General features: G+C 58.1%; 6 protein-coding genes across 6 annotated transcripts; 3 read left to right on the forward strand and 3 right to left on the reverse strand.

The window, feature by feature from the left end:
- Positions 1-48: 48 nt before the first annotated feature.
- MFIFM68171_10333 (mitochondrial 54S ribosomal protein mL67) lies at positions 49-1,163 on the reverse strand (the record flags this gene model as incomplete). The annotated part of the gene is made up of 2 exons (XM_071065752.1): positions 49-699; positions 807-1,163. The coding sequence occupies 2 exons, from the start codon at positions 1,161-1,163 to the stop codon at positions 49-51; spliced, it is 1,008 nt and encodes a 335-aa protein (XP_070921853.1).
- Positions 1,164-1,783: 620 nt separating this feature from the next.
- On the reverse strand, positions 1,784-4,564 carry HSP98 (Heat shock protein hsp98; the record flags this gene model as incomplete). Its single annotated transcript, XM_071065753.1, has 1 exon — positions 1,784-4,564. One exon carries the CDS (start codon positions 4,562-4,564, stop codon positions 1,784-1,786), a length of 2,781 nt encoding a protein of 926 aa, XP_070921854.1.
- An 868-nt stretch (positions 4,565-5,432) lies between these two features.
- Positions 5,433-6,575, forward strand: MFIFM68171_10335 (uncharacterized protein; the record flags this gene model as incomplete). Its single annotated transcript, XM_071065754.1, has 2 exons — positions 5,433-6,480; positions 6,544-6,575. The coding sequence occupies 2 exons, from the start codon at positions 5,433-5,435 to the stop codon at positions 6,573-6,575; spliced, it is 1,080 nt and encodes a 359-aa protein (XP_070921855.1).
- Positions 6,576-7,214: 639 nt separating this feature from the next.
- Positions 7,215-8,438, forward strand: MFIFM68171_10336 (uncharacterized protein; the record flags this gene model as incomplete). Its single annotated transcript, XM_071065755.1, has 1 exon — positions 7,215-8,438. One exon carries the CDS (start codon positions 7,215-7,217, stop codon positions 8,436-8,438), a length of 1,224 nt encoding a protein of 407 aa, XP_070921856.1.
- Positions 8,439-9,683: 1,245 nt separating this feature from the next.
- Positions 9,684-11,885, forward strand: MFIFM68171_10337 (uncharacterized protein; the record flags this gene model as incomplete). The annotated part of the gene is made up of 3 exons (XM_071065756.1): positions 9,684-10,499; positions 10,563-10,678; positions 10,736-11,885. 3 exons carry the CDS (start codon positions 9,684-9,686, stop codon positions 11,883-11,885), a joined length of 2,082 nt encoding a protein of 693 aa, XP_070921857.1.
- A 413-nt stretch (positions 11,886-12,298) lies between these two features.
- On the reverse strand, positions 12,299-16,239 carry CTR9 (protein required for normal CLN1 and CLN2 G1 cyclin expression; the record flags this gene model as incomplete). The annotated part of the gene is made up of 2 exons (XM_071065757.1): positions 12,299-13,552; positions 13,648-16,239. The coding sequence occupies 2 exons, from the start codon at positions 16,237-16,239 to the stop codon at positions 12,299-12,301; spliced, it is 3,846 nt and encodes a 1,281-aa protein (XP_070921858.1).
- Between the last annotated feature and the right edge of the window lie 3,127 nt (positions 16,240-19,366).

Raw genomic sequence — 19,366 nt, forward strand, 5'->3', positions numbered from 1 at the left:
GGAACAGCCGACAAATTCTATACAACCCTCCCGTTTGGGCCGGTCTGCTCATGGCTCGGCAGCCTTTACCGCGGCCTTGTCATAAAACTCGTCATCCGGCCTCGTCTCCCACTCTGCCTTAGCCGACTTGTACGCCCTCCAGGGCAGATGTTCCTTCTCCTCTGACCACTCGGGCAGGCCGATAACATGCTTGACGTTCTTTGTCCACGACTGGGCAAAGAACTTGTCCTGCTCGTTGGCCCAGTAAATCGTCGCCGTGTGAAGCTTGACCGTCTTTTCGCCCTCGCCCTCGCCCTCCTTCACTTCGACCAACTCAAACTTCTCCTTCGCCCTCTCCTCCTTGTTCATCCCCGCTTTAGCCCCCCGCTTTCCCTCTATGTCTTTCTCCTCGTTGACAACCATCAAATTCCCCTTTCCGCCCCCTGCCAACAACGTCGCAATATCAGCAACCGAGTTCCCCCGCTGGTCATTCAGCATTCTCCCGCGCTCCTGCTTGCTCACTTTCAGCAGCTGCTCGTCCTCCCACTCGAGCTCGTGACGCCGCTTGAGCTCGCGCAGCCCGCGGAACACGGACCGGCCCACATCCCCCTTGTCCTCGCCGAACTCAAGGATAGCGAGGATCCGCCAGTAGTCCTTCCGGATCTTGGCCGGGACGAGCTTCTTGCCCGTGTACGGGAACTGCAGGAAGGCCCTGTTTGACTGGCAACCGAATGATGTTAGCTTTGCCTGCATTCCCCGCAAGAGATAAAAATAAACGGGGGTGGTGACGACTGGGAAAGGAAAGGGAAGGAAAAGGGAAAGCGTACCTTTATCTTCGGGTAAAACGAATAGATGATATGGTTCGCTACGATTTGGTTGAACACGTAGATACGATTTCCGTGGCCTTCTGGGGGCATCTTTTTTGACTTGGGCGGTTTCGGCTTGGGCGTCGGCCGCGGGCGCGCCTTGCCCGAGGCGTATCGTGCGCTGCCGCTGCCGCTGCCGCTGATGCTGATCCGGCTTCCGACGGCGCCAAGGGCGAGGCCGGCTAATAATGGCGAGGTTGTTGTTGTCCTCCTCGCCGCTGCTGCCGTCGCTATCGTCGCCGTCATTGTCGTCCTCATCTTCATCATTCTCGGGGAGAACGACGACGATGCGAGCGGGCGGAGGGAGTTTATGTTCATCGTGTCGGCTGCTTTCCCTCACCGACGCCTGCTCTCCTGCCTACTCCGAGAAACTGCAGCCGAATGAGGAATGCCAAGTCGGCCGCGGTCGGTCGGGGTGTCGGCGGATGGGGAGGTATTCGTCGCGTTTTTGGGTCCCGAGGGACGTATAGCGCAATCCGCTCGCTTGCTTGATGCTCGTCAGGACCTGATCCAGAATATTTTTGGGCCCACGTCGGGTCACTCAATTCCGCGCGCCGACTGGCTGGAAAATGTGGGGCGCGGCTGGTTCACCTCTTGATCCCCCCGTCGGACAACAGCACGACTGCACAATATATCACGGACATCACATCCATCTAGCTTGATCAAAGAGGATCCGAGGCTGGTTTAAATAAAAACTGCAATTTTGCCTCGCCAAATCCCTAGGCACCTATCTAGCATCTACCGTCGGTGCTAAAGTAAACTCCGGTATTTACACTCGAACCCCAAGCTGTCCCAATCTGTCCCAACCATCGTAGCAAAAGAAAAGGAAAAACACCATCATGTATCATGCTTCCAATGCAAGGCCCTCATGGTTATTCATCTCCCGTTTCCCAGCCTGCGTTTTCCCACGCTTTATCGCTGAACCTGCTCGCATCCCTTTAATCATTATACAGGTCCTCATCCATCGAGTCCGGCGCCAGCTCGTCAATCGCATCCTCTGAATCCACCATCATATCCTCATCCTCAGCCTCACTATCGGCGTGGTTGGGAATAACCGTAACCCTACCGTCGACAAGATCAACTTGCGCCACCTCGCCGTCACGGATATTGCCCCGCAGGATCAGGATGGCCATGCGGTTGAGCACCTCCTTCTCGAGCAGGCGCTGGAGCGGTCTGGCGCCGTAGGCTGGTGAATAGCCTTGGGCGCCCAGCTTGTCCTTGGCCGCTTCTGACACCTTGATGATGACGTTGCGGTCATTGTCATACAGCCGCTTCTGGATCTCACCGATGCGCAAGTCGACAATCTTGCGAATCTCGCGCCGCGTTAGACGGTTGAATATGACAATCGACGAGATGCGGTTAAGGAACTCGGGGAGGAAGTAGTTGCGCAGCGCGTTCATGACGAGCTCCTTGGTCGTGGGGTCAATCTTGCCGTCCTTGCCGTTGGGCCGCGAAAGGTACTCGGCGCCGAGGTTGGACGTCATGACCACGATGCAGTTCTTGGCGTCGACGATGCGCCCTTGGCCGTCGGTGATGCGACCGTCGTCCATGAGCTGGAGAAGGACCGTCAGAACCTCCTTCGCTGCCTTCTCAACCTCGTCAAAGAGCAGGATCGAGAATGGCTTGCGACGAAGGGCCTCGGTCAGCTGGCCGCCGGCGTCGTGTCCGACGTAGCCCGGCGGCGCGCCGATCATACGGCTGAGCGAGTGCCGCTCCTGGTATTCGGACATGTCGAAGCGGATCATGGCCTTCGGGTCGTCGAACAGGAACTCGGCGAGAGCCTTGGTGAGAAGCGTCTTGCCCGTACCCGAAGGGCCGCAGAAAAGGAAGCTCGGCGGTTGGTTCGGATTGCTGAGGCCGGAGCGCTGCAGCCGGATCGCGTTGGACACGGATTGCACCGCCTCCTTCTGGCCAACCACTATCTTTGCGAGGGCGCGTTCCATGTGCAACAGCTTCTCCCTCTCCGAGGTCTTGAGCCGCGTCACCGGGATGCCAGTCCACCGCGCGACAATCTCGTTGATCTGATCGGGCCCAACAACATCGGTGACCATAGAACCGCCTGTGTCGGGTCCCTCCGCGTTCAGTGCGGCATCCGCAGCCGCCTTCTCCCTCTCGAGTCGTTTAATGATCTGTTCCTGCTCGGGGATGGCGTAGTACTGAAGGTCGGCGGCGCGGCTGTGGTCGCCCATTCTGCTGGCATCTTCTGCCTTCACGCGAAGGTTTTCCAGCTTCAACCTGGCCTCTTGGATGTCCTTGCCGCGTTGCCGCTCCCTCTCGTACTTCTCGCGAAGTGGCCGGAGCTCTTCTTCAACATTCTCGGCATCCTGCTTCGCCTGGGCAAGACGCGCCTTGGAGGCATCGTCCTTTTCGCGGGACAAAGCGTGGATCTCAATCTTCAGCTGCCGAAGCCTGCGCTCGAGGGAGTCAATGATCTCGGGCTGTGACTCACGGGCAACCCGGACTGCGGCTGCAGCTTCATCGATCAGGTCAACGGCCGAATCCGGGAGTCTCCGGGAGGTCAGGTACCGGGCTGCCAAGTTGGCGGCAGCAACGATGGCGGCGTCTGCGATGTTAACACCGTGGTGAACTTCGTACTTCTCCTTGAGGCCGCGGAGAATCGATATGGTCTCGGGAATCGAAGGCTCTTTGACGATGACTTGCTGGAAACGGCGCTCGAAGGCTGCATCCTTCTCGATGTACTTGCGGTACTCGGCGAGGGTGGTGGCGCCGATGCAGTGGAGCTGCCCTCTGGCGAGCATTGGCTTGAGTAGGTTGGCGGCATCCATACCGCCCTCGCCCGACGAGCCGGCGCCCATGAGCAGATGGATCTCGTCAACGAAGAGGACGATTGTCTCCTTTGACTCTTGAATCTCCTTGAGCACTCCCTTCATCCGCTCCTCGAACTCGCCTCGGTACTTGCTTCCAGCCACTAGGGCGCCCACGTCTAACGAGAGCAGCTTGCAGGCCGCCAGGTTGTCAGGAACGTCGGCGTTGACGATCCGCTGAGCGAGGCCTTCGACGACCGTTGTCTTACCGACACCGGGCTCGCCGATGAGGACGGGATTATTCTTTGTGCGCCGTGAGAGAATCCGAATGACACGGCGAATCTCCTCCTCGCGGCCGATGACGGGGTCGATCTTGCCCTCCCTCGCCATGGCCGTCATGTCAATGGTGAACTTGGCAAGGTTCTCGTTCTCTTGCTCGGTATCGGCGTTCCGCGAGTCGACGCGCTTCGTGCCTCGAATCGCCTGCACAGCTTCCTGTACCAGTTTCGCCTTTGGGATGTTGGCTTCTTTTAGGGCGTTTTGGATCGACAGGTCTTCGGAGAGAGCTGTGATGAGATGGTCGACAGCGATGTAGGTGTCTTTCTGCACTTTCTGAAGCTCCATCGCTTTGCGAAGGACCGAGTTAAACGTCGGCGCCATCGACACTTGCTCGGGCGGCGGATCTTGACTCGGTAGGCGGACGAGTGTCTTCTTTAGGGCGCGGTCAAAGAGCTGGGGATCGCCGCGAGCGCGCTCGACGACTTGGCGGAGGAGCGTGCTCGTTGTGCCTGGCTGCGCGTTCTGCTGGTCCTTGCTCTGGTCGGGGAGAGGATCGAGGAGGGCGACGGCCAGATGGACTGGCAGTAGCTGTGAGTGGGCATACTGCTCGGCCAGGACCATGGCGTCTTCCAACGCCTTCTTGGCCCGGTCGGTAAACTCCATCTTTGAGTTCATGGTGAATTAGTGGTTTCGAGACAATGTCTCGGGAACGTTGTTTCGTTTATCGCGTCCAGTCGAGCAGAGAATTAATTTCTCAGTCGGTGGTGAAGCTTGATCAAGTGACGTCAGGCTGAAACTGCACTGTCAATGGGTAGGTGAGGGGTACCCTGTGCGCTGTTGTGATGTTCTTGCAAAGAAAAAGAATAGAGGACAAAGAAAAGTTGGCGAAGAAGAAACACCGTGAATATATTCTAGAACCCTGGTTGGAAGAGTCAAGAGGAAATTTCTCGCTATTCGGTCTTCGCGAGACGGCGAGAGAGTGCCAGAAGTGGGATGATGAGAGGATGGCAGCTGCCCGGCCCGTTGTGGCATCATCACGCAGGCTCCAGAAGGAGCTCGAATGTTCAACCAACGTGGGGCCACTTCAGGCGGCCAATGAGGGGCGTAAGTATTAGTCTAACCGTTCTTGGACTAGCCCATCTATGTCTTGGCCAGAGCATCTGACAATCGGGTGACGACATATTTTTGGTCTGAGGGCGGGCCCGACTGGGAAACTGTCATGGCGGACAAACTGGAAAAAGAACTTCGGTCCGGAACTAGCAACGGGGCCGAGTGCAAGCCTTTGTTCCATCTCCCACTTTGCGCATTTTCCACTTTACACAACGATAGAGAAAAGATGAATTAATTGTGTTGGTTATTTGCCAATGCTCGACTTCCTAGCTAGAGAGTGTAATTGTGACGTCGTGGCCCGCGTCACGGCCTGTTGACCATCTGGATGCGTCTTATCGACGCCAGCCTGCTCCGGTAAATCACACGGATCTTCACAACCTATATCACGCCAGCTGCTCGTATGCTCAGCAGAATCCAGTCAGCGTTCAGGATGATGTCCTACGGTCGAAATGTGGTCCACTTCATGGAGGCGATGGCCTTGGTATATGGCCCTATCGAGACGCTCTCAGAGGAGGCCGCTCGTTCCTGGACTGCCCCGGACAAGCCCGGCGCTGGGGGACATCGCGGCCGGTACCTGTGGACTGATGCGTTCGGTGTCGTCAACTTCATCACCTTGTCGAGAGAGACGTCTTCGCCCATCTATCTCGCCCTAGCCAAGCAGCTCGCCAACACGGTCCACAACGTTCTGGGTTATACCCGAGATGGCACGGCGCGGCTGCCCGGTGCCACCGACGCGGAGCCTCTCGGTGGAGGTCTCCGGATCGGCAAGCACTCGGCGCACGGCAGCGACTGCGACGGACAATACCACCACTATCTCACGCTGTGGATGTTCGCGCTGAACCGTCTGGCCCTGGCGACGGGAGAAAAGGAGTACAACCAGCTCGCGGTCCAGTTAGCCAAGGCGATCCACCCACACTTTGTCATCCGAACAGGAGGGCAGACAATGCCCCGGATGGTCTGGAAGATATCCACCGACATGGAGGACGTGCTGGTGCCCTCCGAAGGGCATCTGGACGCGGCCACCGGATTTGTCGTCTATCGGCTCCTGCAGCGGACAGCGGAGCACATGCATGGACCGCCGGGGACGCTCAGCAACGAGATCGCCGACTACCGGATGCTCATGAGCAGAGCGGACAGACTGCGGGCGAGCCGCGACCCGCTAGACCTCGGAATGGGACTGTGGATGTGTCATTTCTTCCGGGACGAAGACTGGGCGGTGAGGCTAGGAAGCCAAAGCCTCGAGATGGCGCACACGATGCTAGACGGGAAGCGCGGCCTGATGGCGAGGGATGCGTCGCACCGGCTGGCGTTCCGGGAATTCGGGACGTGTTTGGGCCTCGAGTGTTACGGGGCAGATGACAATCTCAAGGCTGGTGTGGAGGCTGTGGTTAACTTTTGGACCAACTATCTCGAAGGGTCGACGGACGAGGATCTGCGCCCGATCACGCTTGTCATGTATGCTGCGGCGCTGTTACCCGGAGGTTAGGTGACCCCCTAAGCGCCATCGTAAGTGCGACTTTGCAACGCTAACTGTGTCTTATTAGCGTTTCGCGACGGTTACCTCGGCCGCGGGTAGGTAGATGAGTCTGGGACGTTTCGAGACTACATCAAGCTGGGGGTACTAATCTATCAGTTCAAGACCATAATCAAGATCGACAACGTGCGAGTTTGCTTATACACTCTGAGTACCGTACCTTGTTGACATGATTAATCGTGGAGGTGCGGATAGAGTCAGACGTCTTTTCCTTGGCAAAAGAGGGGCATGGGCACACAAGAGATGATCGATGCATCCGCTGAACCGGGATCATAAGTGGCACCATCGTGGGGAATGTGCGAAGACGAAAACCATACTGTACCACTCCCCATGCACAACTCTCTTTACTCTTGTTGATGATACTCACCCAAAGGAACTTGTATTTAGAAGGTGGTGGAATTATTGCTCGTTTCTAAAGTCCAATGCCAAGCTCACCTCTGTCCAATAATACGGCCCTTTGTGCTGGGGGTTTCACATCAGTGTACTTGATGGTCTGCATGTCCTGCTGGAGGGAAAAGGGGGGGTTGTCCGGGTTAGGGTCGGGGTATGCCGAGATGACCCTTCGAGTACCCACTCCTCATCTGCGGTGCTAGTGTACACTAGACGCCATGATTTGGCACTGCCCGGTGCAGCTCGTTTCTTTTCTTCTCTGGTTAATTTTGAAAGCGCTTCCATGTCAAAATGCTGCGCCACCTCGGGTTCTCGGAACGCGTATTCGTTCCACTTGGCCGGCCGACCGCTGCCGGTAAAAGGGCGATACACAGGTCAGAAGCAGGGAGGAATGCCGCGGGGCGCAGTCTCCCTGCCATCTATGCCCGGGGAGGCACTTCCAATGGCCTCGTCATCCATGCACATCACTTGCCGCCTAAGTCCGAGTGGTGCAAGGTCCTCCCGGCCCTTATGGGATCTCCAGACCCCTACGGCCGTCAGCTCGATGGCATGGGGTCTGGCATCTCGTCGACCTCCAAGATATGCGTGCTATCCCCGACCTCACGCCGAGACGCCGACGTCGAGTTCACCTTTGTACAGGTGGGCATCAAGGACGGCAGCCTAGATTTTGCCGGCAACTGCGGGAACATGTTATCCGTCGTCGGCCCCGTCAGCTTCGACGAGGGTCTTGTCAAGACGCCCAAGATAGAATTGGAACCAGGGAGCCGTGTCCAGACGACGCTGGTGCGTATCTTCAACACAAATACGTCCAAGGTGGTGCACTCGAGGTTCCGCGTCGCCGGAGACCCGCCAAAGTACTGCCCGGAAGGGCCTTATGAAATGGATGGCGTACCCGGAAGGCACTCAAGCATCGTTCTCAGCTTCATCAGGCCTGGAGGCGCCAAGACTGGTCGAAGCTTGCCCACAGGCAACCCCGTGGAGACGCTCGTCCTTCCGGACGGCGGGACCATCGATGCATCCCTCGTGGATGTGTCGAACCCAGGCGTCTTCGTTCGGGTGTCTGACCTAGGTATCCGAAATCCCTCATCCCTCACCCCGGCCAGCGTCGAGGCAGACGCAGCGCTCAAAAAACGGTTAGAAGAGATCCGTCGCGCAGGCGCCGCGAGGATGGGTCTCGACCCCAATACGGAGAGCGTGCCCAAGATCGTGCTCGTGCTCCCGTCGAGCCATACGCAGCAAAGCCCAGGAGTCAATATCAAGTGCCTAGCCCTGTCTATGGGTCAGGCCCACAGGGCCGTGCCCCTAACACTCGCTCTCTGTCTCGGTGCCGCCACTCGGCTACCCGGAACAATACCCGATCAGCTCTCTACTGGTCCAGACGCGGGAGGCGCCATCGTCATTGGACACCCCAGTGGAAGGCTTGAAGTCGGCACCACTGTCCGGGACGGTGAGATCATCTCGGCCGAATTGCATAGAACCGCTCGCGTCTTGATGAAAGGCGCGGTCTTCTACTAACGCCGGGACCGTAAACACGGTTTCTTTGATGGGTTGGCCAGGACCAGGACCAGGGTCTCTGCAGCGGATCACAACCCCGGTGAACAGCGCTGCAAGATCAACCAGGTGGTAATGATGAGGAATACTCGGTTTGATACTATAATCGGCACCTATCAACCTACGCTACACTAGTCAGCGCCCAGGGATCTTCAATATCCGCCCGACACTGTGGAGCAAAGCGTGGACACCGCTGACCACGGTCAAAACCGCTGACGTGAGATCCATAATGCCGGTAACAAGATGCTGAGAATGCTCGGGACTTTTACAATGGAGCATGACACTCCGTATACCTCCAAGTTGTTCCCCCCCCTCCCCCCGCCACACCCAATCGATCGGCTCTCCGGCTGACCGGGAGCTTGGATGGGTACTGTTGGTACCAAGTGTCTCGAGACGCCTTCTCCCGCGTGTCGCGGAAACATCGACACACCGGTTAGCTGTGCTTTCGACGAGTTTCGATCGTGTTCGAGTCTATTAGGGCCTCTGCCGGTTCGAGACCCTGCTACTTGGCCCGGTTTCGCCCAATCTTTGTGGGCATATGAAGCTGTCCCAGTGCTCGCGTCTGCTGTTATCGCCATCCCGCGATCTCGTCAGGGCCGGAGGCGCCAAGTTTGTCTTTTGCCACTGTGTAGAACGCCACGGCTTTTAGAGGGGGCGGCAGGCTGCGCACCATGTTGACCGAGGCTTCACGGGGACTGCAGTGCTGCCTATGAACGTGTTACTCATACGTTTCTCCTCCGAACAACACGGCTCGCTCTGGGATCCCCGGGCTCGAAGGCTAATTTTGTAGCTCGAACTAGCCTGGGTGCTGATTTGTCGGGCAATCGAGCATCATCATACCGGCCCGGGCCAACAGCCATATTCGGACGAATTGCCTCGTATAGCTTAGCTTTCTATACGCTGAGAAAGCAAAGTCCCCAGCCAACATCGCTCAGAGGCATGGCTCTAGGGCTGTGTCATAAGAGAGAGTCTCTCTGCCCGGTCTGGTGACAGCATCGCAGCAACCCGCGATGCAGCGCCCAGACTGAATCAGGTCTTTCATGCGGGCTACAAAACAAGCCGCCATGCTCGCACCCCGTTCCCCGTCAGCGGTTGTCTCGCACCCAACCCTTGCCCTTTGAGTGCTTGTCGCGTGCACTCAGCTGGCCAAGCCATTTCGTCACTCGCCCCTTTTCTCAGCCGCCCCGCCATCCGCGGGGACGCAATGCCATGGACCACTTCAACGCCACCGTCAAGGACGGCAAATTAGTCAACACTCGGCGTGGACTACAGGTCTCGAAGCAAAAGCACAATGGACTTTCCTTCGTCAACGCATACCCCCAGGATGCACCCCCTCGTCCGAGTTCCCCAGCGCACAGAAGCCCGAAACCATCCCAACGCCAACCTGGAGTCACGGAAACCGATGGCGAGACCGCTCGGGGTGCGTCCATCGTCCAAAGGGAGGACGCTGGCCACCTCGAGTTCAGCTTCGTGCCGCACACAGTTCAGGGGCCGAGGCGTCGACGGAGGGGGACGCAAAAGGAACAACCGTTGGCATCTTCTCGGGGCAACCTGTCGCCCCGATTAGCGTCCACCTCGGCCGAGGATGGAACAACCCAACCCTCGCTTGTAGGGGAAAATGCTAACACCCTCCAGCGAGGTCCAAGTCCTGCCGGTTCGGTCACGTCCCTATCAGCTAGTGTAACGGGGGAAGCCGATACCCAACTATCCGAGGCGAATTGGAAGCTGTTCGATCGCCACTTCGCCCACCTACCGCGCAACATGTATCCCTATGAGGACATATTATCCTTCAATCCGGTCAGGGAAGGCGATTTTTATGCTGTCGTCACAGGGGACATAGCCGCTCTACACTGCGTGCTAATGTGCGGGACCATCACTGAGGCCGTCATCAATTCCGAGAAGGACCCGAACGACTTCGCCTACCACATATCCAAAATATGCTCCCTTCTCAATCAGAGACTGAGTCATAATTATGCCGCCGATGTGGTGACCCTGCACTGCATTGCAACCCTGGCGTGGATGGGGGTAAGTGTTGTCTCCTTTACCCCTGACTGTGTGCTTGACCGCTAAGTGGACACCAATCATCAGTGTTATGTCGGCCGCCTCGACCATTGGCACATGCACATGAAAGGCCTGCAAAAAGTTCTTGATGTGAATGGGGGCTTGGCCGGGTTGCCGCCGTGGCTGCTCACGGGGATGTACAAGTGAGCTCTTGGTTCGAGTCTTAGCGAAATTGTCGGTGACTGACGACGATCCGCCAGGGCTGATCTCAAAGGCGCAACGGCGCTCGCATCAAGCCCATATCTCCCATTCACTCGCCGTTATTACAGCTCCGTCTCCACCGTTTTGCCACCCGATGCTCGCTCGCAGGCTTTCAATTCAATATATGCACTCCTCGACCCACTTCACATAGATCCCCAAGTCATTGATGCACTTTCCTCCCTGTCACTCTTTGCCTCGGCCGTCCGCCTAGCCCGCCATTTCGCCGGCAGCATCACCTTCGACCCGCACGCCTTCACCGACGAGTGGCTGGCCATTACACACGCCCTGCTCACCCGTCCAGGACCGTTGCGAGAGACACCGGCCGGCCTCGAAAATGATCCCTACTCGAAAACGGCCGGCTGCAGCGCAACGTCCGCCGACGAGGACTCGGGCTCCCACACTCAGAACCACATAGCAGCCCACCGCCTACGACCCTCGGCCTCCGTCACGCCGTCACCGTCGGGCCCACCTGGGGTAGAACCAGCCCTGCGCATCGCAGCACTTCTCTTCCTCAAGGAGCTGCTCCCCGATTGGCCACGCAATCTAGGCGGGTACGCCGTGCTCGTCGGCTTGTTGCGCCAGCACCTGCACGACATCATGCGGATCTATGGCGGGAACGTGCCGCCTCCCCCGTGGCAAGCCGTCTACCGCAGCTCCAACTGCCCAACGGCAAGCGCCACCAGAACAACGCCGCATCCCCCCGGGCACGATAGCCTCCGCGACCCCCTATCCTCAGCATCGGTCGCCGCCGCCAACACGTCGAATCCGCCGGAGCCAGCCGAGGCCAGACCACCAACCCTCAAACCAACGATTCTCCTCCTCGCCTTGATTGGGGACCTCGCTTCCCGCCAAGGCAACGCCAACGAGCACCGCATCAGCAAGGAAGAACAGTACCCGCGCGCCATCTACCGCACCCTACTGCGGGACGTTGCCGGGCTAGCAGACGCAGCAGACGTCGACAGGCTCGAGGACGAGACGGACCTGGCTTTGGTTGGGCTGTTTCCTTTGGTTGTGGGGGGTTTGGATAGCATCGGAGGCGGGGGCGACGTGGGGTGGGATTTGGATGATAATGGGAGGGGGTTGCTGAAGAGGATCATTACTGGTGATGCGGAGGAGGGGGCCGGGGACGGGGACGGGGACGGGGATTGAAGTAATAAAGGTAGGTACTTGGGTAGGTAGGTGAATGGACTGCCAAGACTGTTTGGGTGGTTAATGAGTAGAGGTGATGGGATTGTCGTGATTAGGACAGGATACAGGGAGTTCGGTTACTTGGATTCTGGCGCTCGGGATGGGGTACAATTGGGAAACGGACCGGGTGGGATCGGGATACAGGTGGGTTGTGGTTTGGATCGAGTTCTTGCATCTGGAAAAGTTTGGTTACAGTAGAGAAATACCCCCAACATATACTCTTGACCGTTATGCATCACGCAAGACAGCCCTGCAGAAGCACTGCATTTATAACGGTTCGTTCCCAGGACACGCATGAGTCTATTACCTAGCGGGCCGACCCGAACCAGAGACCGATGATACGTAATTACAATTCTCGCCAATCCCATTAAGCCTCACTCTTCTTCATCATCATCCGCGTCAACCATGCTCGTGTCGGCCGCCGCCGCAGGCGTGGGAGCGTCCCCAGCGGCCTCTTCTCCTTCCTCTTCCTCATCACTCTCGTCCACAATCCGTCCGCGGCGCGATCTCTTTGCTTGCGGGCGGCGCGCAACCGTCTCCTCCTCGTCCTCATCCTCATCCGCCACGCCGCTGCCGCCGGCACCACCAGCACCAGCACCAGCACCACCCCGATTCCCATCCTCATCAACATCCATCCGATCAGCACCGCCATCCTCATCAGCCGATTCCTCTTCCCTCTCCCTCGCCCGCCGGCGTATCTTCTTCCTCCTCTCCTCACCGCTCCCCTCTCCCTCCTCGTCCCCAGACGCGGGGGATTGCGTCCGCGACGCCGCCCCTTCGCGCCTCGCAATCGCCCTCTCCGCGCGCTCCAGCTCGTCCTCCTCCGCACCCTCGCCGCCCTCGTCGCTCTCGCTGTCGACCACGATCTCGGCCGACTTGTACTTGCCGGCAGGCTCCTTCTTCCTCTCCAGGCGCTGCTTCTTCTTGGGGGGTCGCCGGCCGGCGCCTTCGGCCGGCGAGTCGTCCTCGGCGTCGCTCGCGCCGGCCTTCTTCTTCCTCCTCGACTTGCCGCCGCCGCCGCCGCCACCACCACCACTACTCCTGGCGGCCCTCGGGGTGCCGGACCTCTCGCGGTCCCTCCGCGCGGCGGTCCTCTTCTTCCGCTTGACCTTCTCCCCCGTCTCGCTGTCCGTCGTCATCTCGGCCTCGACCCTCTGCCGCTCCTCCTCGGCGCGCTGCTCCGCCAGCGCCCGGTCCCGCGCCGCGATCTCCTCACGCTCCCTCTTGATCTTCTCCTGGCGCTCGCGCTCCGCCTCTTCGGCCTTGCGCCTCTCCTCCTCCTTCTTGCGCAGCGCGGCCTGGCGCTGCTCCAGCGCCGCGGCGAGCTTCTCCTTGTTCCGCGCCTCGTACTCGCGCTGCGAGGCCAGCGCGCGCTCGAGCTGCTTCCGCTGCGTGTTGCGCGCCATGTTGGCGCGCTGCTCCATGTCATGTTTCGGGTAGGGTGGGGAGGGAGAGGCGGCAATCTCGTCGAGCGCTTTGATGGCGTTCTCGAGCCCCTCGGCGGCCTGCTCGAGCTGGAACGAGGAGCGCTCGCTGTCGCGGAGCGAGTGGATTGTCATGGCGAGCTGGATCTGGACAAAGGCGACGTTGAACTTGAAGTGGACCTGTTCCGGGGCTACCGAGAGGGCCTGCGCGTGGGGGTTAGTATGGGATAGACTTGGGGGATTGTGGGGGGGGGGGGGGGGGGAGGGGGGTTAAGTGATAAGAGGAAGGAGGATTGTACCTTCTCGGCGTACTCTAACGCCATTTTGTGGGCGTCAAGATTGCGCTCTGCGCGGCCCTTGTTGAGCCAGGTCCGTCCCAGGCAAGAGAGGATGCTGGGGTCGTTGGCCTTGCCTTCTTTGGAGAGGGCAATCTCGTAGCTCTCGATGGCCTTGGTGAACTGCCTCAGCTCGGCATAAATGTGGCCCAGGTTGACGTAGACGTGCGCAGCATTGATCGTCTCGCGCACCTTGATAAAGATCTGCAAAGCGTTCTTGTAGTCCTTCTTATCCTCTACGAGCGCGATTGCAATGCCCTGGGCCGCATACGCGTTCTTCGGGTCCAGCTGGAGCGCCTTGTCGAAGAACTCGACTGCGCGGTTGTACGCGGCGCTCCGTTTCTGCTTCTCCTGCTCGGTCTCGCGACGCATCTCGCGGGCGGACATGAGATGCAAGTTGCCCATGCCGACGAGGGCGTAGCGGTCGTGCTTGTCATAGTTCTGCAGCGTGTGCTTGTAATGCCGCTGCTCGGGATCTTCTGCAATGTTTGCTGGCCTCTTCTTGGAGTTCACCTTACCCAGGAACCAACCGTACAGCGCTCGAACCTCGAGGTCGGAGGGGTTCTCCTGGTAGAGCTTAGCTACGGCATCGGGCCCCTCCTTGTTGGGATTCTTGCGCAACTTGATGTATGCCAGCCGCGTCCGCGCATCCGTGTAGTCGCTGTGGCGGCTCAGCAAGCGTTCGTAAGTGTCGATTGCCTTGTCGATGGCGCCTTCATACTCGTAGCTCCGGCCGAGATTGAAGGAGATCGTCGTAAGGAGCGCATCGGTGTCCACCTCGGTGTCCGTCTGACTGATGCGCGCGCACGAGTCGAGGCCGGCTTGGAAAAGCTCTGTGGCAAGCGCATGCTTCCCATCCTGGGAGTAGAAGCAGCCAATGTTATTGAGGAGCTGCGGTGGCAGAAGCTTGCGGATGGCCGAGCGGACAGCCCCCTCGTCATCCGTGTCGGCTAGATACTCCATCTGCGGGATCTGCTCAATCTCCAGTTGCTCGACCTGCTGGAGACACTGCAGTGCCTTCTCAGGGCTCTCGTTCTCGTACAAGCGCGCGAGATTGAGCAGGACGGCCGCGTCCGGCGCTAGGTTCTTCTTGGGGTCTTTCCATGCGGAGCGGACACTCTCCAGGAACCCGATGGCCTTCTTTGCCTCGGCGGTTTTGTCTTCCTTGACGGCCGCAGATTGGTTGGCGAATACTTCCTCGGCGTACAGAGTGCCGAGCAAAATCATGGCCTCGTAATTCTTAGACTGCTGGATCATCTTCTCCAAACGAAGCTTGGCCTCGCCGAGATCATTCTTCATCACAGAGAGCTGGGCTACACCAAACTTGGCCGGCAAAAAGCCACGCTCGGCACCGCCCCTGGCATCATCGGCACGGCGGTAGTAGTCACTGGCGCGCTCCAGCTCGCCGGCGTAATGCTCCTTCCGAGCGAGCAGGTACCAGCCGTCGCTGGCAATGGCGTTGACGTCTGTGTACTGGATTGCCTTGTGGGCCAGCGCTTCAACGTTCGAAAACTGCTTCCGGGAGAGGAAGTAGCCGGCGAATGTCGCACAGGTGAGAGGGAGATTCTTGTCGAGCTTGAACGACTTTTGAGTGTATTCGGTCATGGCCTTCTTGTACAGCCGGATGAACTCTGGGCTGTTGGTCGGCACATGGCCACTGGCGTCTAGATAGTAGAGGCCGAGCAGGATGTTTGCGTACTTGGACTCGGGGTTGATCTCGAGACACCGCTCCCAAGCAATCTTGGCGTCGTCCTTGTAACCGAGCTGCCAGAAGCAGCACCCAATACCGATGCGCGGGTCCGGGTCGACAAGATCCGGCATCTTGGACAGAACATCTTGGTAGGCGGCCAACGACTCGGCGTATCTGCCAAGAGAAAACAATGCGCGTGCCTTGCCCATGACAGCTAGCATGTTCTTCCCTTGCGAGACGCGAATGGCCTCCTCAAACGATTTGAGCGCGTTGCGCAGCTGCTCCGACTTGTGCGAGTCGACGGCGCCCGGGGCCTTCGATGGTGCTTGGAGAGAGGCCCTCAGGAGGATCAGAACACCGCGGGCCAAGAAGAGCGGGGGAAATGCCGGGTTTATGCGCGACGCGTCGTTCAGGCTCTGCGTAGCCAACTGAAGATAGTATTCCTTTGTTTTCGCCTCGGACACCAGCGAGCCCTCGGGGGCGACTCTAGGCGCCTCTCGGCTCTTCCACAGATACATCCAGCACAGGCAGGTGATGATGCTCAGCTTCTCGCGCTGGTTGGCCTGCATGGCGTTGGCGCCGCGGATGAGCATCTCGATGGCAAAGTCGATCTTCTTCTGCTTCGCGTATGCCAGCGCGACCGTCATCCAATAGGTGCGGGCCGCATGCTCCATCTCGAAGAGTGTGCAGAGTTCTGTGGGATCGTCGGCGAGCTCCTCGAGGTCAATCTCGACGGCCTCATCATCTTGATCTTGGACGGGAATGTCGATTGTGGAGGGGATATCGGAGAAGCGCTTGCTCTTGGGGACCCCGTTAAGGGCGCCATTCGCGGCGCCGTCCGAGACGCCGTTCAGAGTTGACACCATGGCAGCTTGCGTGGCTTCGTTGATCTCGACGAGAGCAGGACGGAGGCGAGGAACGGGGTTCGTAATATGCAGTCGTAGCAGCGAGTTCTTGATTAAGTTGAAGGGACGAGTAGTACTCGACTGGGCTTTGTTCGATCGCCTCTATCGAAGACGCGGCAGTCAGCAAGTTACCAAGCAATGAATGAATTGCCGGCGTCTGCATTCGCGTTCGAGATGTCGGGGCGAGCAGCTGGTTTGGAGCTCGACCGCTAGCACCGCATCGCGGTGGCTGATGTGCAGTGTTGCGACAAGAATGATCAGAAGAAAACCGCAGGTCGCGGGTTGAAGCAAAGTCGCGTCAGGCAGTTGCTGAGGCGAGGCGCTCTGAATGAATGAATTGGTCCGCCATCGATGAGGCTGAAAGGCTTGACGAGTGGGACCCTGCAACGAAATTCCGCTTGCAGCGGACCCCTGCACAAATATACGCCTATGATTGGGCAGAATCTATGGGTCGTTGCTCTTGAACCACCCCTGAACAACAAGGCTGCGGTTTTCTCCCAGCACATCCAGCACATTCAGCACATCGCTTGCTTGCGGGAGAGCACTTCGACATTGCTCGATTGCGAGGCTTCACAATGCAAAGGGGACAATTCACGTATCATACTGCACTCGGCAAAATTTCAATGGAAGGATACGACCACATGATTGTTCCCACAGGCCCCCAGAATGTCTCGGGATGTTCAACCCTTTCACGCATGCTATCCTACAGACGGCAAACCCATAGTTAACCCATAGCGAATTCACTTAATATCCATTACTATGTATTTGTACCTAGTAAATACGAGCGAACCAGTATAGAGAAACGTTAGGAAGTATAGTTCAAGCTCTGAGGGGTCCGGACTCGCGAGAACTGGTCAGCAGCCTGAGGAAGGAGCCCCTCGGTTGAAACCCATTCTGCTAATCGCACCTCCATTTTTATCACTTTACGACCTGCCAGGCTCACCTGGCTAACCAATTTCACGGATCAAATTCTCACCAAGATATCATTATTCTATTTCAATCTGTGGTTTTCCCCCACGGACATCACGGCTTCAGTCACGTGTCAATGGCTCCCTCAAGTTATTTCGCTCGCTCCTCTTCGAAGCGTGCGCTTGCTCAGCAGTCTTACAGCAATGCCTGTATCGGCTGGAATTGCCTTGGCGACGCTGCACAATTCGGTATCATTCTTGTCATCGTCGCGCTTCTCGCTGCCCTGGGATACCTATACTGGCGACTCCAAACCAAGCCCGGCCGTTCGGTACGCCATGATGAGGAGCAAGCCGGCCATGTATATGACTGGGAGGCGACCCGGGTAACACTCAACAAAGTTCGCGTTACTATCTACCACAGGAGACGGCGTCTAGAAAGCAACGAAAATGGAAGCGAGCGACGGCTTCGACGACAGGAAGGGAGAACACAGCCCACCCAGCCCGTGGAGAGTACGGAACTCGCTCCCGGACCGGCCTCAAATGCTATCGCTCAGGATGTACATCTGGTCCCACCCCCACCACCTCTGCCTCTTTGGCTAGCCGCTGCACCCGTCTTGCCACCTCCATCATTTGGACCCCCTCTCTTGACCCCACAACATCCTCCGACGACATTGCATCCTGTTCCCTTCAGTATTGACCCATTAGGACCCTCCTACCCGTCAGATGTTCCGCCGCCGTACTTCACCCCGTCCCGTCAAGGGCAAACCCTAGGACAGAAAGCAGCAACCCTTTCCTCATGCACGCCACCGTCGGCGAGATGGTCGGCTCCCCCCGACGGCCCACGCATGGTAGGCAGGCAGGTCCCTCCCTGTAACTACCACCCCGGGCGGCGGCGTTGGTTTTCAATGGACTCCTTGATTCCCCGTGCCGGTCACGCTAGGACCCTATCGAATTCTGGTACAGCTGTTTCGCCAGCGTCGCGCTCGCCCTCTCAGCATTCAGTACCCTCGGCGGCACGTGAGCGTAGAAGAAGTCATGTTCGGCGTACGTCTGGTAGGCGACTGCGGTTCTCCCCCCCGGCCCCTAGTCCAGTCCATCAGTTCACGCAACCTCAGCGTCGGCACCTTCGTAGCCCCAAAGTGCAATCCCAAGAAGAGAGAGATTTGCCGAGCCAAACCAGCTCCAGCTTCACCTCGACCAACACGAGTACAGAGGTAGTGTATGGCGGACAAGATCACCGAAGCCGCTTCCACCGCCAAGCCGACCAGCCGCCAGGCCCAGGGACTCGGCACAGGCGCCGTGCTAGCAGCATCAAAGCTCGTACGGCGCCCTCTGATTCTGTTTCCCCCTCCACACTGCTCCATCAACAGCTCCCTTCGCCCGTTCCGATATTTGATAGATATCCTGACATACAGTTTCTCAATCCCGAATCCCACCGGCCTCGGTCGTCGCTCTCACCTCGCAAATCCTCGGACGATATGTTCACCCCACGGCCGCTCAATCCAGATTCTCTTAGACGCTCCGCCGCTCAACTCTCGCAGATGGGTCGCCATGGGAATAGGAGCAGCCGGTGCCCGCAGGCCAGGTTCAATGAGTCCCGACTTGGATTGTCCGGCCGGGTTCTCAGAAGGCTTCGCCAGATACGTCAAGCTTTGCGCGGGGATTATTAGTAAATGGGCGATGAGCAAGGCACGATTCAGCGAGGTTACGTGCAGAAAATAGCATCGGGAAGAAATTTTTTCGATATCTCCGGCGGTCGACGTCTCTGACTACCCAGTCTGAGACGATCCCAAAGGCGGATCATGACTTTGAGTTAGCGGGAGCTTTCCGGTGTTTCCGGTAGTGTTCCGTTGGCTGGGCGGAAGACGTCAGAGATGGCATAATGGACTCTGGGTCTCCAACTTTTGCGGCACATACTCAGGAGCACTTATGGAGGGAGGTCACCGGCTGGGAGATGCATATAATCTACTTATCGTTTGCGACTTGGATGGTACCTTGTTTCCATCCGCTGTTGCACATGTCCTGCAACTTGTAGTATCTAAAGAATACTGAAGTCCATGCTCTAGTGTCACTTGGTGTGCAATTCCCATGAGCAGTGCTAGCACAGTCAGAGAGCGAACTCACTTTCACATGCCCAAATCTTTGCACTGGGCCATTCTGCCGTAACTCCCTATTACTCA

The sequence above is a fragment of the Madurella fahalii genome (genome assembly GCF_045866475.1).
Source record: "Madurella fahalii IFM 68171 DNA, scaffold_6, whole genome shotgun sequence".
NCBI classification, from domain to species: domain Eukaryota; kingdom Fungi; phylum Ascomycota; class Sordariomycetes; order Sordariales; genus Madurella; species Madurella fahalii.